Genomic DNA, 23,650 nt, shown 5'->3' on the forward strand with positions numbered 1-23,650 from the left:
CTGACACATAATTTCTTCAGTTCAAATGTGGTGCAGCTTAATTCATTTACTAAAATACTCATTTCCTTCCCTTTTTGCTTTGCATTTAGATGATCCATTTTCCCTGGCATTTCAAAGGTTGCATAAGCTTTTGTTTTTGCTTTCAATACACACTTATTCTTCAGCTGCTTTAAAATCCAATAAATCTTCATGTACTAAACAGCTTTTCTCTCTGTCTTCCATCTCTTTGATCAAGCTCTTCTAGCTATCCAGGAGTAATCCATGGGTAATTATAACTTTTGAGCTTCCTTTAGCCTAAAAGGAGCCAATTTATCACCAACTGTCACAAATCCTGATTTAAAATTATCAAGAGCCCAATTATCAACAGAAATAAGGGATCCTTTCCTATTAAAGTGATTGATTTCATATGAAACCAAGTAACATTTCACTTTTTAATTATGCACATTCTTATCAAATGTGAAGAGGTTCTCCTACATTTTATTTTCAGTTCCAAGAGTGTAATATAACAAACATTAATCATATGCTGATATAATGCCAAGCCTAATAATGTTTCACCTTAATTTGACAGAAACTAATCTATCAAAATATTCTTGTCACCTTTAATAGTTATTCCTGGTTACTTCTAGCATTGACTCCAATTTGGAAAGGCAAAATAAGAAACCTTATTTGTTTATGATATTCAGTCATCTAAGACAATATTAAATTCACCCTTTGGATTTAATTTAATTTCAATAAGGTTCACACTGGCTCAGAACATTAATGATCCATGCTGTCATTCCTCTCTCTATAACTTTGTTTTCAATTTAAAAAGAAACTTTTAATTTCATGCCAACACTGAGCAAACCCAGTTTCAGATAAATGGATACATTCTTTGGTCATGCAAAATAAAGTCCATGAAGTCTCATGTAGTGCCGTAGGAATTACTGTAGAATTACATCTTGGGCAGCCCAATCCTACCTAAATTCCCCTAAGCCAATGCAGAGATGCTGGCATGGGTTCTGCTGCATCCTGTGGGGAAATTTTGCAGACTAGAGGTCTCCTCAGGGTAAGGGGACACTCCCGAGTCTTAGCAGATGCATGTTTGAATTGACCCATGGCAGCTGCTGGAGCTTACTTCAAGGCAAGGGAACAAATGTTCCTTTACTCCAAGGAGGCCTCAACATGCTAAAACTCCCCCACAGGATACAGCAGAGCCACACTGGGTCCCAGTGCATTGCTGCGCAGGTTACATAGGATTGGACTGCCCACCATTATGCCCACTAGCTGACAGGTTGGGTCAGCAAAAACACAGCATGTAATTAGTCTGTGTAACTCCTTGCCACATGATGTGGTGATGGCATCTGGCCTGATTGCCTTTAAAAAGGGATTGGACAAATTTCTGGAGGATAAGTCCATCACAGTTTACAAGCCAAGATGGATATGTGCAACCTTCTAATTTCAGAAGTAGACTACATCAGGACGCAGGTCTCTTGTGTGCTCCCTGAGGCTTCTGGTGGGCCACTGTGTGATAGAGGAAGCTGAACTAGATGGGCTTTGGCCTGATCCAGTAGGGTTCTTCTTATGTTCTTAAATGTGAAACTGTAGACTATTGATCCTTGTTATCTCATCTCAACATAAGATACCTTCTAGAAAATAAGGAATGTCTTCAAAATTCTCATGAAGTGTAATTTTCCATCATATTTAAGCTTTCAAAAGTCAGATAAAATCAGACTGGCCAATTTTAGTGTTAGACTTTATTTTTTCAATCCATGATGTAACAGAAAGTGAGATATGGTTACTCTAAACTGAGGGCAAAATCCTATGCATGAGTACTCAAAAGTAAGTCCCACTGTATTCCATAGTGCTTATTCCCAGGAAAATGTGCATAGAATTGCCCATTTCTATCCAACTTTCCAGCACCAATGCAGCGACAGTGCAGCATCAAGGCAAGGGAACAAGCATTCCCTTACTTTGAGGAAGTCTCTATGACTGGCCCCCCACAGCAGGATGCAGTGCATGACCCATTGGTATGGCTGCACCAGTGCTGGAAAGTTGGATAGGATTGGGCCCTATGTAGATAAAACTACTTATTCCATAGCGCTTCTTCTTTCATAGCACTGTAGGCACAATGGCTTTAGGCACATACCACCAGGAACTGAAGAACTGTAATTTTAATATTACTAACAGCCCACAGCAATGCTAGCACAGCATCTGTTGAGTCCCGTGGGGGAGTTTTGGCCTGAGGAGGCTTCCTTGGGATAAGGGTAAGCTACTACAGGCCTGGTGGGTTAATTCAGTTAAAACACTGCAGACTTGGTGAAATCAATAGTTTGGAATGAGCTTTATTATCTTTCCCCCCCAAAAAATCCAAATTGGGCAGGTAGGAGATTAAGGGCACAATCCTAACCTTTGCTTGTACAACCAGGCCTCGGTGACCTGCGTAGTATCCAGTGCACAGGAGCAGACTGGAGGTCACCTTAGGGTAAGGGGATATTTTCCCCTTACCATGTGTTACACCCCAGTCTGCCCTATGGGGCTACTTGAATCTGCACCAGCTTTTTAGCTAGCGCAAATTCGAGCAGCCCATTCAGGATGCCAAGAGGCAGCCTGCATGTCGCTATAAGTTTGCATGCTTATAATGGCCCCGTAAAGCAGGGATGTCCAAAACTTTTGGCAGGAGGGCCACATCTTCTCTCTGACACTGTGTTGGGGGCTAGGGAAAAGAATCTACATTTAAAATTTGAATAAATTTACATAAGTTTACATAAATGAATATATTAAAAATGAACTTATATGAATGAAGGTCTTGCAATAGCTCAAGGCCTATAAAAGGTCTTCCATAAAGCAAGGCTGGCCTTTCCTTTGCTGCCGCTATTGCATCACAGATGTGAAACAACAAGCAGTGGAGGGAGCCCTCATCCCACAGCTCACATGAGAGGTCAAACAGTTGCCCTCACACTGAGAGCAGTTGCGTCGGGCCAGTGCAGGCTCCAGCAAGTCTCCGGAGGGCCAGAGGCTCATTGGAGACTGGGGACTCCCTGAGGGCTGCATTGGGAGTCCTGGAGGGCCACAAGTGGCCCCAGGGCTGGGATTTGGGCACCTTTGCTGTAAAGGAGAAAACATTTGCACTGGGGTAAGCATTTAAATAATGTTAATGGGTGCATGGAAGGGGGCTCCCAGATCTACGGATAACTGAATCTGCAGGTGCTGGATCTGCAGATATGGGGGCCCACCTGTACAAAACTGAATCATGTATGGAGAACATGCAAGGGCCTATTTATTTAGCTATGAGTGTTTTGGCTGGGGAGGCACAAAATGTATTATGTGATCCTGACAAAAAAGTTTATAAATGGAAAGTTATGCAGTGTCTGAGAAAGTCTTATAAACATGAAGGTGATATGGACTTCAGAAGGAACAGGAACAATTATCTTGCCTTCTGTGCTGTAATACTGAAAATGGACAAGGGTCAAATATTGCAGGTCAGAAGTAGTTCAACATGTTAACAAAAAGAAAGACCTGCACCTTTACATAGTTCAGTAACTACAATGGAAGATAATAAAACTTATATCAGCAAGTATCCTGCTTCCCAAAGTGTGTGCCAGAATAATGCCTAAGGTCAGCAAAGAATGATTAGCATTAGTTTGCCTAGGGACCATTAGAGATGTGTACTTTGAATTATCACACACATAAGAAGTGCTGTTCCCAAGTTAGCTTCATGTTGGTAGTACATGGCACTAATTTAACCCTGCTTACTCTACTAAGGACGTGGCACTACTCAAGTTTTAAAATTTAGTTCAGTTCAAAAGTGATTACTTGTAGGAATTGTAGTAACAAGAAGCACTTGGGAATGTTTTTATATAAAGTCGGATTGTTCGTGAGATCACTTACAGCTGTATCAAATATTTCAGAGGGTCATCTTATATATGCAATACCAACCTCTTAAACATACATTGTACTTTACAAGTACATTACAGGTGCTGTTATTCGCTTTGAAATCTCAAAGATTATCAGATATTTTCGGGCTCACTAAACAACCCCCATCCCTTCTAAAAATACACAAAAAGTATTGTGATGCATTGCCATCAATTCCTAAAATTCTGGAGCAATCACTTCAACTGAGATGGCTTTGAACAATGAGCTGTTCATCAAGAGCCACACGAATTATTTTGTTTTAAAAGTCTGACAACAGTTTTTTAAACCCCAGTTTTGACCGTTTTATAGAAAGTATTTCTATCCGCTTCCGATTTTTCCAATTTCCGAGGTGCAATGTGATACTCAGTTCTTAATTTTGTGATTGATGCATCTTCATGAAGCTTCTCATGAATGCTGCCAACTTCTCAACATCTTCTATAGTCACAGCATTATATAAAGATGCACGGATTCCTCCTACAGATCTGAAATGCAAGGGGAAACTGTTAAGTGTTTTCATTTCATTTTTGTTTTTTAAACCCCAGTACATTGACTGGAGGGTCTCACAAGTGCATTGTATAAGCTTTCCCATCCAGGTCTTCTATTTCTGCAAACAGAAGGAATGTTCATCTGCAATGGGAGAACACTTCATTTCTAAAAACAACAGCATTTTTAGTTATCTGTGTGCATACAGCTGAAAGACAGTCTCCTGGGGAAGCTTCCAAGAGCACAAAGAGAAAGAACAACACTTCAGTGCATGAGTGAGAAAATGTGAGTGCAAGCAAAAGAAAACATGAAAGGATCAGTCACTGCTAGACAAGAGAAGCACTTATGATGAATCTGCTATATTTCAACCCCAGTTTGGCAAGTTACTAAACCCGAACAGGACAGCAGTTCTGATATCCTAAGGTCTTCAAGACCAACACAAAAGTGGCAAGTGCAAGAAGATTAAGTATCATCTTTTCTCAGAGCTGAAAAAATTACCAGAATTATTATAGGCATGTATAATAAGGTAGCTAAACTGAAACATTTGCAGCAGTAATGAGGGATATATCCCTTCTGGCAATAAATGTGAAAGGTTCCGGACAAGCAAAAAGGTGCTGCAAAAGGTGTGGGAGAGATTTTGCATAAGTGTCTGCCCATTCAGGAAATATTGCCTTCACTCGGAAAGGGTCATCTGACCACACAATGAATACTCATTGGCTAGTCCCATTTGACCAGTCCAAAAATGGTCATCTTCACTTAAAAAAAAAAAAATCAGCCTTGTTTATCTTCTGTGAATTCAGCAGGAATTCACATCTGATAGCTACACAACTACATAAGAAGAGCCCTGCTGAATCGCCAAGGGCCATCCAGTCCAGCTTCCTGTATCTCACAGTGGCCCACCAGATGTCTCTGGGAACACACAAGACAACAAGATCCCTGCATCTTGTTGCCACTCCTTTGCATCTGGCATTCAGAGACAAACTAACTCTAAAATCTAGAGGTTGCATAACAGTCATCATGTAAACTGTGATGGACTTTTCCTCCATAAACCAATACCTTTTTAAAGGCATCTAGGTCATGTACCATAATATCTTCTGACAAGGAGTTCCTCATATTAATTATGTGCTGGGTGAAGAAATCTTTTCTTTTGTCTGTTCTAACTCCCCTATCTGTCAATTTTAATGGCTATCCCCTGGTTCTGATGTTGTGCAAAAGGAAAAAGAACTATCCCTCTATCCATCTTATACATCATTTTAGATGTCTCAATCATGTCCCAACTCTGGTGCTAGACAGTCTAGACTACATAATCTCTAACTGGCAGGGATCAGTCTAGGAAAGAACAAAAGACAGTTCAGAGGTTTCACTCTTACCGATGCCCTTTCAGGGACAGCATGTTCTGTTCTACAGCTTTATCAAGGAATTTCTTTTCCAGGGCCTCATCTCCCTTAATACTGCCAATCCGGAAGGGAACATTCATTCTGCTTCTGTTCTTTCTTTCCACAGGACATCTGAAAATGTCACAAAAGTATGGTTTATTGCAGCTATTTGCTTATCGATATTATAAAATTCAATAATACTCTTTATTACCCTATTCTATCACTGTACTTCAGCAGACAAAAACTATAATAAGATTTCTACAAGCCCACACATGATAGGCTTCAACTAAACTTGCCTTTCCAATTACTACAGAGTCACATTCCTCCTTACACGTTTATCAAAGAGCGATCTAACAGCCCAATCCTGAGCTCCCGTGGCACGTGGCTGCAACAGCATCGAAGTAGCCCTGCAATAGATTCAATACTCGATTCACAGGGAAGAGCATTCGTGTTGGGTGGCGAGCCCCACACAGACATGCAGGAATACATAGTCCAGCCTCCCTCCCTCCCCCCCCGGCGTGCCTCCCGCCGGCCCTCTCCCAGCCTCCCGTCTCCCCCTCACACCTCCTTCCCGTTCTCCTCCCCGCCCTCCGCCCCCCTTCCCAGGACGCCTCCTCCCCGCCTCCCCCCCACCCCCGCTTTCCTCACCATGGCTCAGCAGTCCATGCCCGCTAGCACGGATGCTGGCCTGGCATTAGGTCCTTAGGATTGGGCTCTACGGCTGCACTTGGGATCACTGACTTCCTTGCTAGCCCCCCACTATTCTATCATCTGAAAAAGTATCAGCAACAACTGTGTTTAGTTCCACCTCTTTTTGAAATGTGTGTGTAGGTATGGTGTAGGCAGCGATTCATGTTTTACTATAAGTCATATAATAAAATTAAGTTACATTAACTTACTCATAGAATCCATTGGATTTGTCAATAATGTCATAAACCATTTGTGATTTGATTTGGCTAAGTTTATCCATGGCTGCAACTCCTCCATTTTTTTTTATCCACTCCAGAACCAAACCCATGATATAGATACTGGAATCAAAAGAGAATACACCAATTACTTATAAACTACATTCATTAATTCTGAACAAGTCTCAACAACACCACAACAAGCCTTAGTTTAGTATGCATTATATAGGAAAAACTGATACAGAACCTTGGAAGAAAGAAAGCCATCTATTTCCAAAAGAGAGTGCTCAACATCTTGCAAACAAGAAAAAAGCATTCAGTTCTGTACATGTTTATTTGAGAGTAAACCCCATTGAACATAGTGGGACTTACTTCTGAGTAAACACAGTTAAGACTGTACTGGCAACCTACCTCAATCACAGTATGCCATAGAGTGCTATAGGATGCTACAGGTTGAGCCTACTCATCTGTGGATTTTCTGTCTGTGGATCTGGCTCAACGCGGGTCCCCTGGACCTGCACTGAGTGAGACTTGGCCCAACCTGAACCCTCCCAAGGTGACCAGAACTGTGTTTCCCCAGCCCTTGGAATGCCTTTTAAAGGCTAAAAAGGTCACTTCTGGTTTTCCTCTGAAAATCAGAAGTACAGGTTGAGACTAATTAGTTGCGTGGGTTCTGTTCCAAGCACACATGTGGATGGCAAAAAATGCACTATAACAAATGAATTTAAAAAACAAAGTTTCATTGCTCTGGTGATTTAAAAACAGCCTTGCTGACCTTTGTGATGTCAGATAAGAGTCATTAAGAAGACAATTCATCAATCAGTCCTCCTCCAAGTGCTTACTCAGCCCCTCCCTTCACCAATGCAAAGCGATCATCTTTCTTTCAGCTCAGGGGGAAGGGAGGGGTCCACTGGAGAGAGAAGATTGATGGATTGTCAGTCAGCTGCCCTCTCTCTCTCTCATTAAGGAGGCTATTGTTAAAGGACTGTTCAGTTTTTAAAACTGATTTTAAAGGGACGCATTTTCCCCTTCTCCAGGGATCAGCACATTTCTTCTCATTTGCAGGGGCCATTTGTGTTGAGTCAAATCCGTGTATAAAAAATCCATGTATAAGTAGGCTGGACCTGCAGTATTTTTTTGCCCTGAGGAGGCATTCTGAAGCCCACAGAGGCTGCAGATGAATGCAGGCAGCCTCTGCAGGCTTCAGAAAGCCCTCCAGTCACCTGCAAAGGTTTTAAGGCCCAAAACTGCGGATTTGCTTATCCTCGGTTTTCAGTATCCACCAGGAGTCCAAGAACAGATCCCCTGTGGGTACCAAGGTCCCACTTGTATTTCAAAGTGATTTCCCAGCTTACAGCTCAGGTTCTTAGCTGCCATGCTACACTACACTAGGAAATATTTCCACAATTATACACCACCCTTCCCCAAGCAGCTCAGGACGGTGTACATGGCTCATCCCCCTCCTTTATCCTCACAACAACCCTGTGAAGTAGGATGTACTGAGTGAGTGTGACTAGCCCAAAGTCAGTCAGCAAGTTATATGGATTAGCAGGGATTTGAATCTAGATCTCCCTGGTGCAAGTCCACTACTGCCACTACAGTTCTAGATGGCTCAAGCAAGTCAAGCCACATGCAAAAATGCAAAGCATTTCTTTCTGCTGCAAGAGAAACTTCTCAGCTAAAGCAAGGTAACTTCCTATTCAAATTTAAAGATTTATGGATTCAGGTTTGTTTCTGGTGATCACAGTTTTAGGAAACATGACATTCCAGAGAAGGATGGATAATGTAGATTTAAATTATGGCTAAACACTCATTATCAAGCTTCTTCAGTTTGCACACTGTGTTGTGTTTGCAGAAATTATTCTCTATAAAGCCAATAACAATTCTTGCTTGGGAACAGCTCTTTGAATGGAAAAAAAAAATTTAAACTTGCCAAAAATATTGCCAGCATTGGTCTCTTTTACATGGGCATTAACATTTTCACCACAAACCCACTTCTAATTAAACTAACTTGCATTTGAACTTAACTTTTCACCCAATTGCTTTTCTTTGCAGATGCCACTTTTCAATTACACAAGCATGCATTTCAAAGCAGTTGTTAACACAGACCCAGAACACAGACCCAGTTGTTAACACAGACCCAGCCAGGCACCAACAGTTCAAGGACAGCTTGAATGAAATCAAGCTGTCACTCCCAGTTCACTTTGTCTTTGCCATTTTTCTTGATGGCACAAAAGCATTTCCCAAGAATGCCACTTTGCTTAACAATTATCTGCAAGGGCTCTGTTTTCCTTTTCAATGGTACCATTCCAGTAGGTTTGCTTTCACCAACTCCTCCATTAGAGTTGGTAAGAGAATGTTTCATAACCATGACCTTAGGAATCTGTCTTCAATACACCTAGTAGGACTCTGTACTTAACACTTTTACATTTAATTTTTTTACATTATAATCATCATCATCTTGAGTGTGGGGTACTCAGTGACCCACTTTAAAACACAAGAGTTTTTCATGGCACCCACCCCCCTCAAAGAAAAACAGGCTCAGTCACAAATTTAAAATTAGACAAATCCACATTGTTAGGAAATGAGATTTCTTCCATAACACACATACACACTCTCTCTCTCTCTCACACACACACACACACCCCAATTGATCTCATCCAAGATGAATGCCAGGAAGCTAGGGCTCCTTTTGGCAGGAGGTTAGAATGATCAGCATTTGCACTAATTTGATTCAGCCCTTCAGTACAGCAACTCATGGACATTCAGTTCAGGTTTCCAGCCAGCTCATGCCAGCACAGAAGAGAAAGAGAAGCAGGATCGGGGGAAAAAAAGAAAATGAAGCTTCGCCAATTTCTTGCAACACAGAAGTAGCATGCTGAAAGCACACCAAAGGCTGTGTGCCAATCTTGCCAATTTACAGGTTAATATTACAACTAAGTAGTGCAGAATGTCCTTCAGTATGGGTCACAAGTACGTGTACGTACGCAGATGCACAATTCCTTGCCAAATAAACTTTGAGGACTGCAGTTGTCCCATCTAATATTTTTTTGTTTCCCTTATAATAAAGGCTAAATTTTTTTTAGTTTAATAAAACAATGTAATTGCCCCAAGTAATATTTGTAGATTCTAAATGAATTTCTCATGCTGAAGAATTTTCCTCCTGATTAGGATTATAAAGAGGGTTGCCTCCCAATTAAAGAAATCTCATTCAATTTGTATAAGTTTCAGCTTACTGGCAGCCCAATCCTAACAGAGCTGCCTGTGCTGCGGCACAGCAGCACCCTGTATCCCGCGGGGCAGGGAGGCAGCCATAGGTCTCCTTGAGTTAAGGGAACATTATTTCCCTTACCTCCTGTTGAGCTCCAGTCTGCCCAATGGGGCTACTCAGATCTGGACCAGCTCAAATGCTGGCACACTAACAAGAAGCCCCATGTAGGGCTTTCAGGCATGGGAAAGGGGTTAGGATCCGACGGAGGACACCTTCATTGTCCCCGGCCCTCTCCCAGGCCTAAACCACCATCTTCCTTGCTCTCTTCCTTCCCAGTTTTGCTCCTGCCCTCTCCCTGCCTTGGAATGCCTCCCCGCACTTCACCAGTGACAGCTCCTGAGACTCCTCCAACCAATGCCTCCTTCCCTCTGGCTGCCATGACATGCCCTCTGGCACATTTGCAACAGCCATCTCCAGGGCAGAGCATGGGAGATCGGCACTGACCCAGGCTAGAATCATATTATAAATTACACACATTTCCATGCATGGCAGGGCCTCATCAAACTACGGCATTGCGATGCCCCAGCCTGAGGGCCATGGACTCTGCCCCCTTAAGGGCTGGGGGCAGGGGGAGGCAGTGATGCAATCCCCAGGATCATGTTGCTAAGGGGAACACAGGGATTGGCATTACTTACCAGTCCCTGCAGCAGCCTCCTGGGGGCACGGGGAGCCCTGCACGACCCCCTGCAGCACTCCCCAAAGCTTAGAAAGTGGAAGCGGAGCAATCGAGCTCCACTTCCGGTTTTGCGGAGGCGGGGCGCAATCACTCCACTTTCACTTTCTGAAGTCTGGTTAACCCTGAAGACGTTTGCGCAGAGATCCCCGCATCCCCAGGAGGATCTGATCCCCTTAGCATTGTGATCCTGGGGATCATGTCACTGCTTTTCTCTGTCTCCCCCCCCCCCAATCACCACAAGGACTTACAGTGGCTCAAACTCTCCCAGAGAGTTTGAGAACCACTGATGTATGGGAAGAAACTATCATTCTAGAGCAAGAACCATTCTTTGCTTTTAGACATTCTTGTATATGGCACAGCGGGCATCATTTCAAAAAAGGCATTTATTTCTAAATGAGAAGGAAGAAATAATGCCTCTTAAGAGGAATGCCTCTCAATGCCTCTTGTCACCTTTTTTATAACACTAAAAATAACTTTTTTAAAGAAATGTGGCTCCTGATTAATCAGGAATATTTTTTTATTCCATTTAGTTGTTTTGTTTTTTTAATTACCCAATCTACCCCAAGGTTCTTGGAAAAGGGTGAGAAATAAATAAAGTGATTAAAATTAAAATTTCAGCCCTAGCTATCAGAAGAAGTGCTCAAATACAGAGAAGGCATAAAAGAGAACCAGAACCACACACATCACAGGTCAAAAGTGGAGGGCCAAGCTAGACATTTGTCAAGCCAGTGACCGCTGCCAAGCAACATCCTTTCCCTTTGTCTCTCAGCACTGTCAACTCAAAGCCAGTCACATTAAGCACTTCCTCACATCACCACCCCTCTGCAGGTAGCAGTACCACAAGGAAGGAAAGCTGTGAATGCACCTGCTTAAACTGCACTCTGCTGGACATTACAAGAAGACAAAAGGAAAGAGATGTAGATTGCCCAGAAGGTGTGGCCAGTGCCTAATTTGGTTCAGGCCCAGGAGGGGGGTGGGGATGCCAGAGAAGGCTCTGCCACATCCTAACCCCTGACCCCTTGAAAGCTCTACATGGGGCTACTTGGTTCTCCACCAGAGCAGATCCAAGTAGCCCCATTGAACAGGCTGGGGTGCTACACAGGGTAAGAGAACAAATGTTCCCCCTGCAGCAGTGTTGGATAGGATTGAGGCAGCACAAAGTAATCCTGTCAATTCTTGACTATGCAAAGAACCCAACACAACTGCTATAGTACTTTGTACATCTGTAGAGTGTTGAATTTTTGAGCATGCACATGATGTTGTCATTCAACAAACCTGATGAAAGTATTATTAACCCCACATTATAGCAAGAGGGCTGAGGCCGAGTAGCTTGCCTAAGGCCAACCATTGAGTTCATGGCAGAGATGAATATTCACAGCTCAGTCTCTGAGCCACTACACTTTAGCTCTCCCTGCCTCTCCCATACAAAGCAATCTTGACTTTGTTTTTCTTCATCACACTGATCTATCAGAAACAAATGATGATTCCCTGGAATAGCTTTATACAAAGTAAAAAAAAACCCTGAAAAAATCCCACTAATTAGGGAACTGAGGGATACTATATTTGGGCAAAATTACCTGAAGCATGGAGGAGTGTTGTATAATGAGCCATTCTCTGCTTGCACTTTGTAGTCCAACACTATAGGGCACTCTTTGAGTGCAAAGCCGATTAAGTCTTCACGCACTATAACCGCCGTAACTCCAGCACAGCCAGCATTCTTCTGGGCACCAGCAATAATTACACCAAACTTAACATTAAAAGAGAGAGTAGACAGAAAGAGGTGAATAAAGTAGAGTTTAAATACATGGACTTGTTTGGGTACTGTAGCCCAAACCTCTGAAAACCACCAGTTCTTCAGAACCTAAGAGCACATAAATTAAGAAAAGACCAAAGATAACAGGCATCAACAAAGCCTCAAGGAAGGATTGTGTTCGTAACCTCTGAAAAAATCCACAGTCTATTAATTATTAGCCAAGGGATGAATTGTTATCTCTGGGTAATGATTCTTGTGCCAGGAAGTGCTGCATTTACACTGCTAGTGAACAGTGGGGCAAAGCATGAACTAGCTTCTCAACACAAACGTCACAAATGTAACACACTTACTATGACATACCAAGGTCAGGGTGTGTACTTTTGACAAGGGTCCAGGAAGGGGGTGGGACCAGCCTCCGGCACTTAGGCCAGATCCTAACCACCTTCCAAGAAGCCCAGTTTAGCTGGCACATCTAAGAAGCCCCAATGAGGTGGCTGACATGCACCACATTGTAAGGGGAAATAAATCCCCTTACTACAAGTTGTGCTGGATCCAACTCCTACCCTGAGCTGGATACAGTGCAGGCCAGCTGGCCTGCCTATTCCAGCACAGGATAGTATTGGGCTGCCAATGAGCTTCATGACTGAGTGGGGATTTGAGCAAAGGCTGGAGCTAGGCTCAATTTTCCACCAATCCCCTTTTTTAAACCATGTGCACCAACACACACCTTTACCACCATCACTTCCTTCCTCCTCCACCCCCAGGCCACTTCTTCAGAACATGCAGGATGGGATCAGAAGATGCTTTTTCAGCCTCAATATCCACCCACCCAGCCCTGGTTTATAGAAGTGGTCAGACTGTCAAGCAGGTGGGAGACAGCAACAGAGTGATTGGAGGAGGATCATAATGGCCCCCCTATCAATCCCATCCCCACCTTGTCACTGATTTTAGTCCAGCACTCTAATCATTACACTACAGTGAGACTCAAGACACAAGGGGCAAAAAATTTTTTAAAAAAGGAACAGAACACAAAAAGCAATGTATAATAGAGTTATAGGAAATATAATTCTCTAGTATACAATTCTCTAACCAAGAATTCTCACCAAACTACAATTCACAGGATCCTTTGGGCCAGAATAACAGAAATGATATAGCTGTGAATCATGTTCTTGTGTTAGAAGAAACATCTCAGGAATTGGCCTCAGTTGTCTTGCAAAAATTGCCCTTTTGGAACTTTACCTTCGAAACATCCACTGGCCTGGACAGGAAGTTTGAGGACATATCGCAAACTAAGACACTCTTTCCCACATCAGGTACAAAGTCAAATTCCACACCATGGACAGTCTCGTTAGCACAATAATAAACATAGGAAGCATCTGGATTCAGGTTCCAAGTGCTGGGGTCAGGGATTTCTGAAGATAAGATGACAGACAGAAAAGCAGTGGTTATTTCCCAACCAGAAGACTCAGCAGTTTGATTCAGTGTGGCACTTTGAAGCAATTCCATTCTACATGCTTCTGTGGCTCTGCCATAGAAGTTGCAGCAGAAGGAAAATTGCTTTTTTACAAACAAAGAAACCCACACTTGCTCCTAGAGGTGACAGAGTCTGTTAAATCAAAAGAATTAAAGCTCTATCTGTCCAGTTAGGCATCCTGAAGCAAGTGAGCAAGCCATCAGTAAGTAAGTCAGAAGTTAAGCATCTGCAATGCAATAGTTGTTTAAGCTAGTTTCAGAGTCCCACTTGTTTTAAATACCGTTCACATATATCCAATATTACACAAACTGTCACTAGGCATTGCAAATGTTAGCACTTTTGATGTCATGGATTACTTCCACAAATGCTAGACCAACAGAGCATTTGCAAATGCCTGCGGCAGAGCATGGCCATCTCTACTACAGACATCTCATCCACAGTGAGAGGCTTCAAGCTCCACATTGATCAGGGACTTGCACATATCACTGTAGGTGTGAAGGTGCATTTTTTTTCTTGGAATCTTGGCCAGAAGTAGGGGACATTTATGCATTCTCTGTCAGCACTTTCCAGTAATACATGAAACCACATTTCACAGGCACAAAATACATAAGGATCTGCCCAGCTTCATAAAAGCATCACCATCATTATTTGAAATTGATTCTGCTATCAAAGGTTACATATGAGCTACAATATGAGGGCGTACCTCCTCAAGATAGCAGATGATATAGCCTGGAAGTCATCACTAGTTGACACCCCCCCCCACCCCTGATAAAGATCTGAAGTTTTTCTGACAAATTCTAGAAGATTCCTTCAGAAATCTAAACCCTGCCTTGTTGAGATGGAGCCCCCTCATGATTTTGCCTATTGTCTTTTCATTGCCATTTTTAGAAGATCCAACAGGCTACTTGCTTCAATTCCTCATAGGAAGCACTGATAGGCTTATAAAAACAGCCTGGGACTTGAATATTTATTCTGCCGCCCTGCTTCATGTTCCCCCTTTTTCTGAGGTTTGATTGGGGGGGGGGGGAAATAGGGGGCTTGTGACAGTATTTTTAATCATGAACCCCAGGACTTCCACTGGTGGCCTGTTTGGCCCCCTCAGCTGTAATTTTTTGCCATTTTGTTTAGACAAGCATTTAGTTAGTTCCACCACAACCCTGTAGATTGTTTTTTCATGCTCTTCATTATCGCGCTCTTTAGTTGGGTTGGAGGATTACTTCTTGCATTTTGATGCTATTATTATTTTAAAGTGTTGTATGCTGCCTTGGGGGTTTTTCCAGAGGCATAAAGCAGGGTATAAATATCTAGATAAAGATTTATAAAAACCAATTTCCCTATTCAAAAGTAAAAACAGAGCTTGCTAGCAAAGGTTTCTTGTCAAATTATAACATGCAACCAGATAGGACATGCAGTGCTCAAAATTATAACAGCAAAATGCTAATTACTAGAGAAATAACAAGCTGGGAGAACAAATCTTCTTTGCAATACTTGAAATATACTTCCACATTATGCAAGTTCAGACATTTTTTCCTCAGGATTTTCAAATGAGCAATGAATTCTGCTGCATATCATCCATGTATATCTTGTTTACATTATTCATAGACTTTTTCATATGATCTAGATTGATTTCACCAATCTAAAGCTTAAAGTTAACTTACTTGTGTAACTCGAGAGTTTCGGATGAACAAGGTTCACTTTGGCATATTTCTCTGCTTCCTTAGCTGCCTTAGCTGACCATGCACCAGTAACCACATAATCAGCACACCTTGCTTCTTTTAACCCAATAAGGTTAAGTGGGATACCACTAAATTGACCAGATCCACCTCCTTGAAGAAAGAGCACTTTGTAATTGGCTGGTATATTTCTGGGTAAAATAGAAGAAAATTTCCTTTTTATTTTATCTAAACAATTACAGATTTCATTTGTAACACTCTATTGGTTATGTTATTTTTATTTATATAAAATGCCTAAGGAAAATAACTAATTTTAGAAAAAGCATACAAGAAGACAAAATGCTTCTTGTTCATTCAAAGTTAAAAAAAAAAATTGTGGATGGTTATAAAGAAGGGGAGAGGACAAGCCACAGGATCATATTTGAATAAAATAATAAAAATATTATATCATTATATTAATATTTCCCTGTGTTTTCCACCTCTATTCACATCACCACCCACAGTTAGTGCACAAATGCAGCTTGTAGCAATGTGACCTTCTTTTGATCTAGCAACAAACATTAGTTATATTGTAATTCATATACTGTGCATTTGTTTACTTGTTTTTAGCAAATGACATTTTCTGGAAACCTGATTTTCAGCTAGAACAATGCATTCAGCTAGATTTTCAGCGAACAGTTCAAGGGTAAAGGGTTAAATACCCCTCTATTTCCACTCTGCGGTTGTTTCAAATCCCGCACAGTGGCTACATGCAGCAAAGTTATACTTTCATAAGTATGAAAGTACTTTCATGAGTTTCATAAGTATATACTGTCACATTTAGTGACACATATAGTCAGCTCTTGTTCCCACATCCATATCTATAAAGAAGACATCTTTCAGAATCCCTCACAGTTTCACTCCCAGGAAAACAATTGTATTACAATAGTTTCGTCAAAGAAAAGGAAAGTTATAACTTTATATTTAAAGTTAAAAGTTATAACTCACAGGAGTTCACGTAAGCCATTTTCTGTTGCTTTGATGATTTTTGAAAAATCAGATGATCTGTGGCTCATTTCTGAAGAAGAAATAAATAAGAGACAATATAAGCATGCCAGGGAAATAATCTTGGCTTCCCAAAATGGCCAATTTTTACTACTTTAGATATCCTTAAGAATAGTTTAGCAGTTTTAGAAGACTTGACATGTGACAAACACCAAACAGATATACAGAATTAATTTGCTTAGGCAATCTATGGGGGACCCAACAGTAGACCTGCTATGGCAAAATGGAGTTCTTTCCTGAGGGGAGAGTCTGCTGGGCCTCACTGCAGCTCCCCAAATTTCAGCCCTGCCCCACATCTTAGCACATGCTGTCCTATACTGGAGGAGGTCCTAGACCAGCAGGAGGTCTGGTCTAGAGGGTAGAGCCTCCATTTGCCTGAAGATAACATCCGCAGGTCGCCAGTTCAAGGCCCCCGGCACCGTGCAATCTTGAAGCAGCTGACAAGTTGAGCTGAGTTATTCCATCTGCTCTGAGCGTGGGAGAATGGAGGCCAGAATGTTGCGACCAGATCAGAAAGAAACATCTGAATGTTGTGGTTTCTTGAAAGATAGAACCTTCTTTCAAATTGTAAAAATCCCTACTGGGATTTAATTAGCCTGCCTATGTAAACCGCCTTGAATAAAGTCCGAGGAGAAATCTGAGGACCAAGAAAGGCAGTATAGAAATACCTGTATTATTATGATGATGATTATTATTATACTCTGCACATAGCGGCAGCAGATCTGTGGATATAAAACTAAGTCCTCCAAAATTAATAGAGTAGTAGTCCATGCACTCAAAGTACTCTAAACTGCACCCTTTATAAATTGCTGGGCCAAGTTAATAACTGTTACAATAACAGGCAAAAGAAAGCTCCACTTGGAACTGCACATATTCTGCGGAAATATCTTTAGATATCCTAGGTCCATGGAAAAGACTCAATATTTAGAAAACATCAGCCACTATCAGGTGGGATGCGATTAATCAGATAATAATAATAATAGCATCATATATGTAGTGCTTTTTAGTATTCATGCAGCCCAGTTCTAACTTGTGCTGGAACAGGCAGGCCAGCTGGCTTGTGCCATATCCAGCACAAGTCAGGAGGCAGAAGGAGCCTATGCCCCTTACCCCGAGTAATGACCAAACACCACAATGTGGCTACTTTGATCTGCATTAGCAAAATCACTGGTGCAGATCCAAGCAGCCTGGTATAATGATGGGTTGCTCAGGAGGGGGGGTTTAGGATTTGGCCTTAGATGCCAGTCCCATACCTCTCCTGGGGTCAATCCACCCACCAGCCAGCCCACCCTCCTCCACCCCTAGCCCCCAAACACCCTCCCCCACTTTCCCTGACAACTTCACATATAGGCTAATGGGTTCTGAGCTGTCTGTGACAGATCAGGAGAGAGATCTTGGGGTGGTAGCGGACAGGTTGATGAAAGTGTCGACCCAATGTGTGGCGGCAGTAAAGAAGGCCAATTCTATGCTTGGGATCATTAGAAAAGGTATTGAGGACAAAACAGCTAATATTATAATGCCGTTGTACAAATTGATGGTAAGGCCACACCTGGAGTATTGTTTCCAGTTCTGGTTGCCACATCTCAAAAAGGACATAGTGGAAATGGAAAAGGTGCAAAAGAGAGTGACTAAGATTATTACGGGGCTGGGGCACCTTCCTTATGAGGAAAGGCTACGGCGTTTGGGCCTCTTCAGCCTAGAAAAGAGATGCCTGAGGAGGGACATGATTGAGACATACAAAATTATGCAGGGGATGGACAGAGTGGATAGAGAGATGCTCTTTACACTCTCACATAACACCAGAACCAGGGGACATCCACTAAAATTGAGTGTTGGGAGAGTTAGGACAGACAAAAGAAAATATTTCTTTACTCAGCGTGTGGTCGGTCTGTGGAACTCCTTGCCGCAGGATGTGGTGACGGCATCTGGCCTGGATGCCTTTAAAAGGGGATTGGACAAGTTTCTGGAGGAAAAATCCATTATGGGTTACAAGCTATGATGTGTGTGTGCAACCTCCTCATTTTAGAAATGGGCTATGTCAGATGCAAGGGAGGGCACCAGGATGCAGGTCTCTTGTTATCTGGTGTGCTCCCTGGGGCATTTGGTGGGCCGCTGTGAGATACAGGAAGCTGGACTAGATGGGCCTATGGCCTGATCCAGTGGGGCTGTTCTTATGTTCTTGTGCACCAGCCGCCCTTGGCCAGCATGAACTAACTGGGTCCGCACAGCACAGAGGCTGGATGTGGTCTCTGCAGGCCAGCAGGTATCCTCACACCAGCTCAGCTCCCAACTCTCCTAAATGTGCAAGCACACCTTATGGCACATTTGCAACGCTCCTGGGCCAGCGCAAGGGACTTGCACCAGCTGAGGATTGTGCTCTAAGTGTCTCAATTGTATCTTCAGGTATGTATTATTATCCCCATACTGCAGCTGAGGCTGGGCGGGAGCAGCTTAACTAAAACCACCAAGTGAGGACTTGGCAGAAGCAAGCTTTGGACTGGAAAGTCCTGATTCACAGCTCAGTCTCTTAACCACTATGCCATGCCAGCTTTTGCATACCCAAAAATTTCTCTTTCAGTCTATTCTAGTTTTCACCACATCACTGTAGAAACAGCAGAATTGGCAGGTCTCTCAATCCATTCCAGTGGCTTCTCTTTTCAAAGAAGCAAGAGGATGGGGGGGGGAGCAAGAGTTAATGTGGCACAGTGGCTGCTGTCTCATTTTTGAATCAGGAAATTCCAGATTCAAATCCCTGCTCAGATACAAAGCTATCTCTGGTTGACCTTGGCACAATCACACTCTTATTTGTTTCACCTGACCAGAATATGAAAACATGGCAAAATACCTTACAAATGCTACACTGAGCTCTTTAGACAAAGGATGAAAATAAGCACAATATATTACAGAGAGAGGGAGATTGGGAATGTCTAAATCAAAATACACAGCTCATTCATTTTAAAATGTTAAATAAAATTTAAAAGCTCAAAGTGCTAAAACAAATAAATCCAAAATAAAAGTAACTTACCAAGAACACTAATACCCAGGTTTTTATAATCCACCAATTCTTTCTGGGCTTCTAACAATACCTACAAAATAAATTAATTCAACAAATTGTACATGTGTCTGTGACATCATATTACATTTAGATGCTATACTCACTGCATGCACACATGTATACAGTTTTTGCACAGGTTTAGTGAACATGTATGTGGGGAGTGCTTGCTAGCTTTGTCCCTCCAACATCAATGCCCCATTGGCCACAGCCCTGAACAACTGCACTTTCAGCATTTGCCTGAAAGGGACAAAGCTGTACAGAGGGAGGACTTCCCTGTGCAATTTGGAATAGTGGTATATCAAGGAGCGTTTTACACATACAGCTTGTTTCAGTCAAACACCTGTCTGCCAAGGGAGCTGTTCACTGAACATGTGGGAGAATTGTGAAAAGGGCTACAGTTATGGATACATTGTAAATTTATCTCATTTCAGATACAAGTAGACCTGACTGGCCCCATCATGCATGGTCACTGCATTCATCATCCACAGATATTTCACTCTGAAGCTCCATTTCTAGATTATAGCAACCCAAAGTTTTCAGAAAATTGGCATAAGAAAATTTAAAATCAAGTTGTTAGCTGTGGCACTCTAGCAGAGCATTAACCCGCAACCACATAGCTTCTCAGGACTCAGCAAAATCAACGGCACAGCAGTGCTTCAAACTATGAAGTGCTCAGGCATGTCATTTTTGTGGAAAGCTGGAAACCTTGATCCATTCTGAGCCCAACCCCTCCCCACATGTGATTGGATAGAGACAGCTGCTGATGCAACTTTCAGAATAAATGAGCCCATTGCCTGTACAGTACATTGTTATCATCTGTTACTTAACATCTATTCCTTCAGTTAGCATGAAGCTACCTCAAATAATACGAGCATATCTACAAACACTGTAGCTTCTGTCTTTCAGTACTGTACTACAGTACATGTTCACAAAGGATTCCATTCAATTTTGAGACACAATGGATTCTTTAAATCCTAGCTCTCTGCATGCACAAACAAAACATGTAAGCATTCAGTTGATCTCCTTCCAACTGGAAACATCAGGCAACCAATTCCTTTTTCATAGCTCTGGGCATAAGGGGAGGGGGCACTTCTCTAAGATTTTTCAAAGCTGCAGGGATAAATAAAAAGGGCAGGGGCACTTTTCTTAAAGCTACAAAACACCTCCATCCAACAATTAAGTCTGTCCAGAGATTAGCTCAGTAGCACTTCTTGCCAGGAAAATCATTTCTTTGAGAGCAACGCCAGTCAAATGCTCTACACAAGTTGCAGATCTGGCTACCTAGGCAAGCAATTCAGCCTAAAAAGAGATTTTAAAAATAGGTGACTTTCAACATCCAAAAAGATAACAGAAAATGTGTTATGGGCACACACAACTGGTGTACAGAGCAAAAATTGCAGGTGGTTGTGCTGGTTTTTCAGCTTGAAAGAAAGAGAACACCAGCACATCAAGCAAATTATATTTTTAATTGAGGACACACACAAAAAAGAGGCAAGCTAGTACTAGCACATCACAAATCTTGTCTAGTCGGCAAAAATAAGGAGCCACCTTGTAAGACGATGTGCAACTGGCAAAACAATGAAACCTGCAGCTCCCTTCTAGTTGACAAAGGACAAGCGTGGGATGTGCCCTGGACTTTTCAGAGCTCATTTCTTCCAGAGCCCAATGGACCACAACTATTGCCCTTCTCTCATAACAACCTTAAATAAAAGGAATCCAGGTTATACTATATACTTTTTATTTCCATTTAAGAAGCCTTCTTTAAATGAGCCACAGCAAGCTGTAAAGGGGGACCAAAAAGCATGACAGCAGATGCCATGACAGCAACCGATGACAGCTGATGGATGCGCTCTGCCCCAGCAGATGATACACACTTAGGGCACCAGCCTATGCATGTCTATACTCAGAAGTAACTCAAGTTGTGTTAAATGGGGCTTACACCCAGGAAAGTATGGATTGCAGCCTGCACTTTACGCAGATTTTCTTGGGAGTAAGACATACTGAAAGTTGGGGCTCAGAGCCCAATCCTATGCCTGTCTACTCAGAATTAAGCCCCATTAGAGTCAACGGGGCTTACTCCCAGGAAAGTGAGGATAGGATTGAAGCCTAAGGTTGCAATCCTATCCTCACTTTTATGGGAGTAAGCCCCATTGACTATAATGGGGCTTAATTCTGAGTAGACAGGCACAGGATTGGGCTATCAGGCTGCAATCCTATCCACACTTTCGTGGGAGTAAGCCCCATTGACTAGAAAGGGACTTACTTCTGAGTAGACAGGCATGGGATTGGACTCTAACCCATAGAAGCGAGATGCGCTTTGCAAGCCCAGCCAAGGTCACCCCCTGGCAGAAACGTGCCCACCTGCCACCCCCAGAGCCCTCACCGCCTGCGGCAGCTTCGCAGGTCCTGCGCCGAAGTTGGCCACGTGCTTCTTGGAGTCCATGGTCCGCAGCGCTGCTCGCCCTCCCTGCAGTGCGCTCTCTGCGGCTGCCACCGGCCCTGCCTCTCCAGATATCCCCAGCCCGGCGGCGCGCGGAACCATCGCAGCACTCGGGGGCGCGGCTTCTCCATTGGCTCCGCGCACATGGCACAGGGGCACCGCCTCGCTTCCATTGGCCGGCGGCTGCCAGCGCGCTCAGGCATTGGCCCGACGGCCACGGGGCGGCAGCGTGATCGTCCATCCCCGGGTGCCAGACTGCCAGGCGATTGCAACATTCGAGAGGCAGGAGGCTGGGCGCCTCGGCCACTCCCCCTTGGCTGCTGCAGGTGCCAGGGGAGGTGTCGGTGCTTGTTCTCCTCCGAAGGGCAGAGGAGGGGTTCGCACCTCCCCTCGCCCCGGGACTAGCGCAGGCGTGGAGGCGGGAGTGCCAGGCGGCCTCTGCCTGGAGTGGGGGTAGGCAGGACCTTGCCAGCTGCAGTCTCATGCCAGCCTCTACAGAAATCCCAGGCAGGCAAGCCGAGGCAGCCAAAGTCAGGCCCCCAAGTTGCAAAGGGTGGCTGGGCAGCACTAGTACAGTGGTTCCCACACTGTGGGAAGGGACCCACTGGTGGGTCCCACAGCAGCTGAGCACAGGGTGGCCAGATGCAGTGGAGGACCCAGTGCTATACCTTTAACTACTGTCTAGAAGAGGGAATTGTAGCAGCATAGAAGGGTTTAAAAAGCCACGCCTGCCAAAATTCCCTCTTCTAGACAGTGGTTAAAGGTATAGGTACTATGTAGCTGGTCACCTGGCTCAGTAGAGCCTCCAGCGAAAATATAGGTGATGGAAAGATCAGGTAACTAATTGCCTCAAGCCTGGGGGCTGTTCAAAAATCAGATAGCTACTAATTGTCCTGCAAAGAGCTCAGCTGCTGCAGTTTGCAAGCATGTGTAAATAAAGGAAGATAAAAGCTTGAACTTCTTGGGGGGGGGGGGTTATTACTTAAACAAAATCTAGAAAAATTATTTATTTACAAGTCTCATAAGCCTAGGTGGGGCCCAACAGACTGTTGTGGATTCCAGTGGATCCCAGTACTAAAAGGTTTGGAGACCACTGTTCTAGTAGATTTCCTATATGGGCCATTGCAGAGGGCACTTTCTTCCAAAGGGGAAGGGACTGTCAGAACTGAGCAACCCCAGCTGGCGTTTGCAGCTTTCTTGGTGGCCCTGTGATGGATGTTAGGGCTCATTGAGCAGGATCCCAGCGCAGAGCATTGCAAGGGAGGGATAGTTGGAAACAGGTTGATTTTTATTCAGAATGAGAGTATCCTTCTGGTCATTCACTCTCAACTGCTCTACTTTTGCTTCAGTTTCATAACTGAATGAATAAATAAAACTACATTAAAAAGTTCAATTAGTGCTTTTATCAAACTAACCAGCTGAGGCCATACCTAGCAGGTATTTGGAAATATAGTTGTGTCACATGGCTACTACCAAGGACTGCAGCCAGATTTGGAGGTCACAAGCTATGCTGATGCACTTCTGTGGCTTGAGACCATACTGTTGGGAACATATTAATGATTTGTCTCTCAAGGTTGCTGAAAGAGGACTTAATACACACAGAGCATTA

The 23,650-nt window shown here is 43.2% G+C and overlaps 1 protein-coding gene across 1 annotated transcript; it reads right to left on the reverse strand.

The window, feature by feature from the left end:
* Nucleotides 1-1,715: 1,715 nt before the first annotated feature.
* On the reverse strand, nucleotides 1,716-22,171 carry PSAT1 (phosphoserine aminotransferase 1). Its single transcript, XM_066614595.1, has 9 exons — nucleotides 21,985-22,171; nucleotides 19,572-19,632; nucleotides 16,490-16,559; nucleotides 15,488-15,693; nucleotides 13,595-13,767; nucleotides 12,180-12,349; nucleotides 6,650-6,778; nucleotides 5,745-5,882; nucleotides 1,716-4,373 (listed from the first exon to the last, which is right to left on the reverse strand). The coding sequence occupies exons 1-9, from the start codon at nucleotides 22,141-22,143 to the stop codon at nucleotides 4,262-4,264; spliced, it is 1,218 nt and encodes a 405-aa protein (XP_066470692.1). The 5' UTR covers nucleotides 22,144-22,171; the 3' UTR covers nucleotides 1,716-4,261.
* Between the last annotated feature and the right edge of the window lie 1,479 nt (nucleotides 22,172-23,650).

The sequence above is a fragment of the Tiliqua scincoides genome, chromosome 2 (assembly GCF_035046505.1).
Source record: "Tiliqua scincoides isolate rTilSci1 chromosome 2, rTilSci1.hap2, whole genome shotgun sequence".
NCBI classification, from domain to species: Eukaryota; Metazoa; Chordata; class Lepidosauria; order Squamata; family Scincidae; genus Tiliqua; species Tiliqua scincoides.